The sequence below is a fragment of the Heterodontus francisci genome, unplaced genomic scaffold (genome assembly GCF_036365525.1).
Source record: "Heterodontus francisci isolate sHetFra1 unplaced genomic scaffold, sHetFra1.hap1 HAP1_SCAFFOLD_882, whole genome shotgun sequence".
In the NCBI taxonomy this organism is placed as follows: domain Eukaryota; kingdom Metazoa; phylum Chordata; class Chondrichthyes; order Heterodontiformes; family Heterodontidae; genus Heterodontus; species Heterodontus francisci.
In genome coordinates this window covers 291,069-300,958 of record NW_027141635.1, presented here as the reverse complement: position 1 = coordinate 300,958, position 9,890 = coordinate 291,069, and the positions used below count along the sequence as shown (strand labels likewise).

Genomic DNA, 9,890 nt, shown 5'->3' with positions numbered 1-9,890 from the left:
TAACACACTGTGACACCCTGTCCCAGAGGGGGAAAGGACAGTGTATCTAACACACTGTGACACCCTGTCCCAGAGGGGGAAAGGACAGTGTATCTAACACACTGTGACACCCGGTCCCAGAGTGAGGAAATGACGGTGTATCTAACACACTGTGACACCCAGTCCCAGAGGGGGGAAAGGACAGTGTATCTAACACACTGTGACACCCGGTCCCAGAGGGGGAAAGGACAGTGTATCTAATGCATTGTGACACCCAGTCCCAGAGGGGGAAAGGACAGTGTATCTAACACAATGTGACACCCGGTCCCAGAGGGGTGGGGAAACGGACAGTGTATCTAACACAATGTGACACCCAGTCCCAGAGGGGGAAAGGACAGTGTATCTAACACACTGTGACACCCTGTCCCAGAGGGGGAAAGGACAGTGTATCTAATGCATTGTGACACCCAGTCCCAGAGGGGGAAAGGACAGTGTATCTAACACAATGTGACACCCGGTCCCAGAGGGGGAAAGGACAGTGTATCTAACACACTGTGACACCCTGTCCCAGAGGGGGAAAGGACAGTGTATCTAATGCATTGTGACACCCAGTCCCAGAGGGGGAAAGGACAGTGTATCTAACACAATGTGACACCCGGTCCCAGAGGGGTGGGGAAACGGACAGTGTATCTAACACAATGTGACACCCAGTCCCAGAGGGGGAAAGGACAGTGTATCTAACACAATGTGACACCCGGTCCCAGAGGGGGAAAGGACAGTGTATCTAACACACTGTGACACCCGGTCCCAGAGGGGTGGGGAAACGGACAGTGTATCTAACACACTAACACCCGGTCCCAGAGGGGGAAAGGACAGTGTATCTAACACACTGTGACACCCGGTCCCAGAGGGGGAAAGGACAGTGTATCTGATGCATTGTGACACCCGGTCCCAGAGGGAGAAAGGACAGTGTATCGAACGCACTGAGACACCCGGTCCCAGAGGGGTGGGGAAACGGACAGTGTATCTAACGCACTGTGACACCCGGTCCCAGAGGGGGAAAGGACAGTGTATCTAATGCATTGTGACACCCAGTCCCAGAGGGGGAAAGGACAGTGTATCTCACCCACTATGACACCCGGTCCCAGAGGTGGGGAAAGGACAGTGTATCTAACGCACTGTGACACCCAGTCCCAGAGGGGGAAAGGACAGTGTATCTAACACAATGTGACACCCGGTCCCAGAGATGGAAAGGACAGTGTATCTGATGCATTGTGACACCCGGTCCCAGAGGGAGAAAGGACAGTGTATCGAACGCACTGAGACACCCGGTCCCAGAGGGGTGGGGAAAAGGACAGTGTATCTAACGCACTGTGACACCCGGTCCCAGAGGGGGAAAGGACAGTGTATCTAATGCATTGTGACACCCAGTCCCAGAGGGGGAAAGGACAGTGTATCTCACCCACTATGACACCCGGTCCCAGAGGTGGGGAAAGGACAGTGTATCTAACGCACTGTGACACCCAGTCCCAGAGGGGGAAAGGACAGTGTATCTAACACAATGTGACACCCGGTCCCAGAGATGGAAAGGACAGTGTATCTAACGCACTGTGACACCCGGTCCCAGAGGGGGAAAGGACAGTGTATCTCACCCACTGTGACACCCGGTCCCAGAGGGAGAAAGGACAGTGTATCTCACGCCCTGTGACACCCGGTCCCAGAGGGGGGGAAAGGACAGTGCATCTAACGCACTGTGACACCTGGTGCCAGAGGGAGTAAGGACAGTGTATCTAACACACTGTGACACCCGGTCCCAGAGGGGTGGGGAAACGGACAGTGTATCTAACGCACTGTGACACCCAGTCCCAGAGGGGGAAAGGACAGTGTATCTAACACAATGTGACACCCAGTCCCAGAGGGGGAAAGGACAATGTATCTGACACACTGTGACACCCAGTCCCAGAGGGGGAAAGGACAGTGTATCTAACACACTGTGACACCCGGTCCCAGAGGGAGAAAGGACAGTGTATCTAACACACTGTGACACCCGGTCCCAGAGGGAGAAAGGACAGTGTATCTAACACACTGTGACACCCAGTCCCAGAGGGGGAAAGGACAGTGTATCTAACGCACTGTGACACCCAGTCCCAGAGGGAGAAAAGACAGTGTATCTAACACACTGTGACACCCAGTCCCAGAGGGGGAAAGGACAGTGTATCTAACGCACTGTGACACCCGGTCCCAGAGGTGGGGAAAGGACAGTGTATCTAACGCACTGTGACACCCAGTCCCAGAGGGAGAAAAGACAGTGCATCTCACGCCCTGTGACACCCGGTCCTGGAGGTGGGGTAAGGACAGTGTATCTAACACACTGTGACACCCGGTGTCGGAGGGGGAAATAACAGTGTATCTAACACACTGTGACACCCGGTCCCAGAGGGGGAAATAACAGTGTATCTAACACACTGTGACACCCTGTGTCGGAGGGGGAAATAACAGTGTATCTAACGCACTGCGACGTCCAGATCAGTGAAACGAAAAACTCGAGGAGTCTGGTGTGTCGTACCCAAACAGGAACTCGTTTTTATTTTGAGGGGGACACCAACAAGAAAAAAGAAAATTACATAATTACAGTCGAGAATCTGATCTACACGTATTATCTCAATACAGTTATTTACACGAGTGGGGTGCAGTACAGGGCGGGGAGTCTTCAGCCCCCATCTCTCACCCCGGGTGGCAGGAGTCGGGTAAATGCTCCCTCCTCCCCCCACTGCCCAATCTCAAGCTGGCTGGGGAAGGTCAAGCCTCCTGTTGATAGCGATTCCAGAGACTGGCAGCCGTGGAGACTCCCCTTTCCCCCACGAGCGTGGCAGCCGCCTCCCCCAACTCCGGGCCAGTCCCTCGTTGGTCTTTTCAAGTGAAGACGGCAGGGGGTGGGGCGTCTATGCAAACCCCGCCCCCCCCCCCCCCCCCCCTCAAAACCTCTTGCATCAACCTCAACCTCGGGAAATCTCTCCCGAGACACAATGTCCGTCCTCTGCTGCCCTGCGCCAATCATCCGCAACCTTCCACTGTCGCTTCGGAGTTCCCCCAACCTCTAACAAATCGAGCCCTCGTCCGCCTGAGCGTCGCCCACCGTCTCTCTCTCTCGCTCGCTCTCCCCTTCCCCATCATTCTCCTTTCTCTCCCCCCCCCCCCCCCACCACCCCGCACCCCTCATTCGTCTTCTGGATGGGGGCTGGGTGCAGGAGGTGCAGCCAAGTTCGAGGTTCCCTTCACCCTCACCTTGCCCTTCTGACCTGTCCCTCCGTGCCCCACTGGAGAGCCCTTGACCTTTCACCTCTGACCCGCCCTCCCTTCCCTTCCCTCCCTCGATCACAGAGGCCTCGCACAACCTGGTGTCAATTTTACTATTTAAAAAAAATTTTTTAATAGAAAATAAACAAAACAAAAAGGAAAATTTTGGTCTGTGATAGGGGAAATCCTTCTCTCTATCTCTCCGTGTTTGTCTCTCTCACCCCCTCCCCCGTGCTTAAGGGCACGCCCTGTTCTTTCTCCTCGAGGCTCGATCTCGCTCACTCTCTTCGGTTCCACACTCCCGGCCGGGTGAATCGCACTTCGGGACGGCCGCTGCGCCCCCACCCCGCCTCCCCCTCAGACGTGCTCGAGCAGCAGAGCCCGCAGGGCAGAGAGGAGGGCCCTCAGGTCCCCGGCCCCTGCCGCCAGCCTCCGCCAGGCCTCCACCTTCTCCTGGGCCCCCGCGGCCGAGCCCAGCAGCCCCCGCAGGCAGCGGGCGCGCAGGCCGGGGAAGTGGTGGCGCTCGGCGAAGTGGTAGAGGGCCGGGAGCTGCCCGGGGGACCGGCCTGCGCAGGCCGCCTCCTCGAGCTGGGTCCCCAGCCCGCCCAGGAGGAACTGCCCGGCGGCCGAGAGGGTCCGGCCCATCAGGGAGTCCTGGAAAGGCAGGCCGTCCCCCTCCTCCCGGCCAAGGGCAGCAAAGGCCGGGCAGCCGGGGCGACAGCCGTGCAGGTAGTGGAGGACGAGGCTGCACACGTCGAGGGGCAGCCCGCGGAGGGGCACCTCACTCTGCCGCGACTCCAGGTAGCCTCCCTCCAGCATGGCGGCGAAGACCTCCGAGCCCCGCGTCAGGTGACCCCGGGCGGCGGCCAGGCGCTCCCCCCCGTCCAGCACAAAGTGCACGTCGGCCGCCCCCGGCCCCGCCAGCTCCTGGTACCGGCAGCGAGCGGTGCCCTCCGCCCCCTCACCCTCCTCCTCCAACCTCGGCCGCTTGGGGGTGGGCTCCAGCCCCTCCCCCGCCGCCGAGACCATCCACGCCACGGCGTCCGCCGCCCCGAAGGTCGCCACGGGGTCCTCGCTGGTCAGCAGGGTCTCCAGCAGGAGGTGAAGCCCACCGTGGTCGAGCAGCAGCCTGCGGCGAAGAGACTCGTTCCTGCAAGGCGGGGGAGGGGGGGGGGAAAATAAAAAAGAAATAAAGCGTCAGCTTCTGTTAGAGAGAGTCATTTATGACAGAAAGGGAGGCCATTCGGCCCATCCAGTCGATCCCAGGAACCATTTTGCTAAATCTCCTTTGTACCCTCTCACGGGCCCCTCACATCCTTTCCGAACTGTGGCGACTGCATGTAAGCAGGGTGGGCACGCACGTGCGTTCCTCGACCGGGGAGGGGGGGGGGGGGGGGCTGGGAATCCGCGGAAGCCAGGCTGCACAGAGGACACAGAGAGAGAGACACACACAGAGACAGACGGGCGCCGGAGGACAGAGAGAGGACTCACCGGCACAGCAGGGGCAGGGCGATGGCGCAGGCCTCCTTCTCGGACTCCGAGCCGGACAGCAGCAGGTGGGTCAGGGCACCGGCGCCAAAGGGAGACTCGGCCTGGACGCTGAGGTTGCGGAGAAGCAGCTCACCTGCGGAAGGTTCAAAAGGCGAGAGAGGGTCAGGGCTGGCGGTCCACGAGTCGGGGTTCAGAGGTCGCCGAGAGGCGGGCAGTGTTTCCCCCACCCCTCCCTCCCCCCCGCCCCCCATTCCTTACCGAGTTCTCTGTTCCTGCGTGTAGGGGCCCAGCCTCTTCCTCCTCCTGTGGTCTCCATCGGCTCGGACGGGGCCCCGGGCCGCAGGCCGTGCACCAGCTGAGCACGGACCAGGGCCACGGCCCGGGCCCGGACCAGGGCCTCCAGGCAGTTGGGATTGCAGGCCAGGCGGGCCAGCAGCCGGGCGCAGCGGGGGCTGGGCAGGCGGGCGACGGTCAGGTAGTCCAGGAAGGCCCGCAGAGAGCGCTCCGTCACCAGGCCCGGGGCGGGGTCCTCCGCCTGGGAGAAGCGGGACAGCAGCAGCAGAATGGGGGCCTCGGGGCCGGAGGGCTCGGGGGGGGGGCGGCGGGGACCCCTCGGGGGGGGGCAGGGGCACCACCAGGCCTGGGCTGCCGAGCCCCTCCGCCGCCCCGCCTGCTCGCTCCGCCGCACCCGGAGCCGGCCTCTCATCGTCGGGCCGCTCCGCCGGCAGGACGGTGCCCTCTGTCGCGCCAGCCCCGCATCGACCCGGGGACACCTCACCGGGGCTCTCGATGTAACCTTCCGATAACAGCCACGATCTGCCGAGAGACAAAGAGAGAGAGGGGTAGACACACATGGACGGGTTCCATCAGCTGTCACGTCAGAAACATCTCATTGCGAGCGCCACACCAACAGCACACAGCAAGATCCCATCGCCACAATCCATTTCCCCCCACCCCCGACCCCGCAACCACCCAACTCTCGCCTGTCCCTCCCCTCGACCAAGAAGTTCCAAATCCCATTCCCCACACTCAACTCTCTGCAATTTCATGTCCGACACTCCCTGGAGGGTTAGCGCCAAGGGATTGCCGCCTGGGTGGAGGGTCGGCACCCAGGGGGGCGGCTATTGGCAGAGTAGCAAATGAGGTGCCTCCGGGGCCCGGGAGCCGCGTTTCACCCCTCAACCCACAGATTACCTGCTCACTGACGTCACTACTGTACACGGGATCTTGCTGTGCTCAAATTGGCGGCCGCATTTCCTACATGACAACAGGGGTGAGACTTCACACAATAAGTACTGGAATGACTGCGAGGTCCTGAGATAGGTCCATCTTTCTGAGTGACACTGTGAGGGAGCTGGATTAACATCAGTAGAGATACAGTCAGTAACACAGGGTGCTGGGGAGAGAGGGGTTACTGAGTGACACTGTGAGGGAGCTGGATTAACATCAGTAGAGATACAGTCAGTAACACAGGGTGCTGGGGGGAGAGGGGTTACTGAGTGACAGTGTGAGGGAGCTGGATTATCAGTAGAGATACAGTCAGTAACACAGGGCTCTGGGGGGAGAGGGGTTACTGAGTGACAGTGTGAGGGAGCTGGATTAACATCAGTAGAGATACAGTCAGTAACACAGGGCACTGGGGGAGAGAGGTTACTGAGTGACAGTATGAGGGAGCTGGATTAACATCAGTAGAGATACAGTCAGGAACACAGGGTGCTGGGGGAGAGGGGTTACTGAGTGACAGTGTGAGGGAGCTGGATTAACATCAGTAGAGATACAGTCAGTAACACAGGGTGCTGGGGGGGGAGAGGGGTTACTGAGTGACACTGTGAGGGAGCTGGATTAACATCAGTAGAGATACAGTCAGTAACACAGGGTGCTGGGGGGGAGAGGGGTTACTGAGTGACACTGTGAGGGAGCTGGATTAACATCAGTAGAGATACAGTCAGTAACACAGGGTGCTGGGGGGGAGAGGGGTTACTGAGTGACAGTGTGAGGGAGCTGGATTAACATCAGTAGAGATACAGTCAGTAACACAGGGTGCTGGGGAGAGAGGGGTTACTGAGTGACAGTGTGAGGGAGCTGGATTAATGTCAATACAGATGACTAGCTGGGGAGAGGTGGGTGTGAGGATTAATCCCCCTCCGATAGGGGGACAGGCTGCCCGGTGTATGTAACTGGTAAGAGGTCAGTTTTAAGGACTGTCTGAAAGGAGGCAAGAGAGAGAGAGAGGAGGAGAGGTTGAGGGAGGGAATTCCAGAGCTCGGGGCCCCAGGCAGCTGAAGGCACGGCCTCCAATGGTGGAGAGATGGGAATCGGGGGATGGTCAAGAGGCCGGAATTGGAAGAGTGCAGAGATCTCGGTGGGCTGTCGGGGCTGGAGGAGGTTACAGAGATAGGGAGGAGTCTAGGGGCTGGAGGAGGTTACAGAGATAGGGAGGAGTGTAGGGGCTGGAGGAGGTTACAGAGATAGGGAGGAGTGTAGGGGCTGGAGGAGGTTACAGAGATAGGGAGGGGTGTCGGGGCTGGAGGAGGTTACAGAGATAGGGAGGGGTGTCGGGGCTGGAGGAGGTTACAGAGATAGGGAGGAGTCTAGGGGCTGGAGGAGGTTACAGAGATAGGGAGGGTTGAGAGATAGGGAGGGTGGTAGGGACTGGAGGAGGTTAGAGATTGGGAGGGGGAGCGAGGGGCTGGAGGAGGTTACAGAGATAGGGAGGGTTGTAGGGGCTGGAGGAGGTTACAGAGATAGGGAGGGTTGTAGGGGCTGGAGGAGGTTAGAGATTGGGAGGGGGAGCGAGGGACTGGAGGAGGTTACAGAGATAAGGAGGGGGAGCGAGGGGCCATGGAGGGATTTGAAAACAAGAATGAGAATTTTAAAATCGAGGTGTTACCGGACCGGGAGCCGGTGTAGGTCAGCGAGCACAGGGGGTGACGGGTGAACGGGACTCGGTGAGAGTTAGGACACGGGGTGGGGGGGGAGCAGCAGGAGTTTTGAGATGAGCTGAAGATTACGGAGGGTGGAATGTGGGAGAGCAGCCGGGGAGAGAGTCTGGAATGACGAAGGTGGGGGTCGGGGTGGGAAGCGGGAGGGGAGACCCTCGGCAGGAGATGTACAGCGTCAGTGAGGGACAGGAGCGCGGGGAGGGGAGGGAGTGCGAGGGAGCTGTCTTACCGGAGGCTGAGGAAGCTGGAGGAACCCTCGGGCGGCTCCTGCTCGCCCTCCATCCTGTGCTGACGGTCCGACGGGTAGTCGCAGGAACCGGCCTGCCGCTCGTCCTGGGGCTCGTCGGGGGGCGCATGGTGACGGAGGTGGGGTGGGGGAGGCCCCGGCCGAGCCCCCCCACCAGCGACGCCAACTTGCCCGCCAGGAGGGGCACGAGGCCCCGGGCCTGCAGGTGGTCCATGGCCGACTGGTCGTAGAAGAAGCCGAGGAGGGCCCCGAGGATGCGGAGATGGCCGGCGGCCAGGCCGGGCTCCCTCAGCAGCGCCAACAGCAGTTCCAAGCCGCCCTCCTCCCGCACCCGGGCCCGGTTCACCGCCTCCCGGCAGCACAGGCACAGGGCCCGCAGGTGGGCGGGGGCACCGGCGGAGGAGGGCTCCCCCTCCAGGGCCGCCACCAGCAGCCCCACTCCGCCCACCGCTCCCACGCTCGGCCGCACGAAGCCCTGCCCGCAGAGGTTGCCCAGGGCCGCCAGGGCCCCCTCCCGCACCGGCCGGGCCCCGTGGGAGGACAGGGCCGCCAGGCGGGGGATGCCCCCGTGCCGGGAGATCTGCAGGGCGCAGGGGGCCCCGCAGGAGCGGGTGAGCTCGGCCGCGGCCCGGCAGGCTGCTCCCAGTAGGCCGGGCTCCTCCCGTGCAAGCAGCCCCACTAGGGGACCCACCAGGCCCTGCGCCGTCAGCGACTGCCGGTGAGCAGGGGAGTCGGACAGGATCCGCAGAGCGCGCACAGCACTTTGCAGGCACTCGGCGTCTTCCGTGGTAGACAGCAGGCCGATGAGGTGAGACACCGCACCTAGAGAGATAAAGAGAGAGATAGAGAGAGAGGGGGTTAATATCAGGAGAGACATCACAGAGAGAGAGAGAGAGTTAATATCAGGAGAGACATCACTTCCCAGAGAGAGAGAGAGAGAGAGAGAGAGAGAGAGAGAGAGAGAGAGAGAGAGAGGGTTAATATCAGGAGAGACATCACTCCCCGAGAGAGAGAGACAGAGAGAGAGATAGAGAGAGAGAGAGAGAGGGTGTTAATATCAGGAGAGACATCACTCCCCGAGAGAGAGAGACACTACTCCCAGACAGAGAGAGAGAGAGCGAGAGAGAGGGTGTTAATATCAGGAGAGACATCACTCCCCGAGAGAGAGAGATAAAGAGAGAGAGAGGGGGTTAATATCAGGAGAGACATCACTCCCGAGAGAGAGAGACAGAGAGAGAGAGACAGAGAGAGAGAGACAGAGAGAGAGAGACCGAGAGAGAGACCGAGAGAGAGACCGAGAGAGAGACCGAGAGAGAGAGAGAGACCGAGAGAGAGAGAGAGACCGAGAGAGAGAGAGAGATCGAGAGAGAGAGAGAGATCGAGAGAGAGAGAGAGATCGAGAGAGAGAGAGAGATCGAGAGAGAGATCGAGAGAGAGATCGAGAGAGAGATCGAGAGAGAGATCGAGAGAGAGATCGAGAGAGATCGAGAGAGAGATCGAGAGAGAGATCGAGAGAGAGATCGAGAGAGAGATCGAGAGAGAGATCGAGAGAGAGATCGAGAGAGAGATCGAGAGAGAGATCGAGAGATCGAGAGATCGAGAGATCGAGAGAGATCGAGAGAGAGAGAGAGATCGAGAGAGAGAGAGAGAGATCGAGAGAGAGAGAGAGATCGAGAGAGAGAGAGAGATCGAGAGAGAGAGAGAGATCGAGAGAGAGAGAGAGATCGAGAGAGAGAGAGAGATCGAGAGAGAGAGAGAGATCGAGAGAGAGAGAGAGAGATCGAGAGAGAGAGAGAGAGATCGAGAGAGAGAGAGAGAGATCGAGAGAGAGAGAGAGATCGAGAGAGAGAGAGAGATCGAGAGAGAGAGAGAGATCGAGAGAGAGAGAGATCGAGAGAGAGAGAGATCGAGAGAGAGAGAGATCGAGAGAGAGA

At 59.7% G+C, this 9,890-nt stretch overlaps 1 protein-coding gene across 1 annotated transcript in view; it reads right to left on the bottom strand.

Moving 5' to 3' along the window:
- Window positions 1-2,537: 2,537 nt before the first annotated feature.
- The window catches only part of armc5 (armadillo repeat containing 5), a 9,327-nt gene continuing 1,974 nt past the window's right edge, over window positions 2,538-9,890 (bottom strand). Inside the window, exons 3-6 of the mRNA XM_068027591.1 lie at window positions 7,939-8,778; window positions 5,026-5,583; window positions 4,768-4,900; window positions 2,538-4,426 (exon numbers count right to left, since the gene is read on the bottom strand). Of these exons, the coding sequence (XP_067883692.1) occupies window positions 3,634-4,426; window positions 4,768-4,900; window positions 5,026-5,583; window positions 7,939-8,778 (2,324 nt within the window). The 3' untranslated portion in view covers window positions 2,538-3,633. The remainder of the gene's footprint in view (window positions 4,427-4,767; window positions 4,901-5,025; window positions 5,584-7,938; window positions 8,779-9,890) is intronic.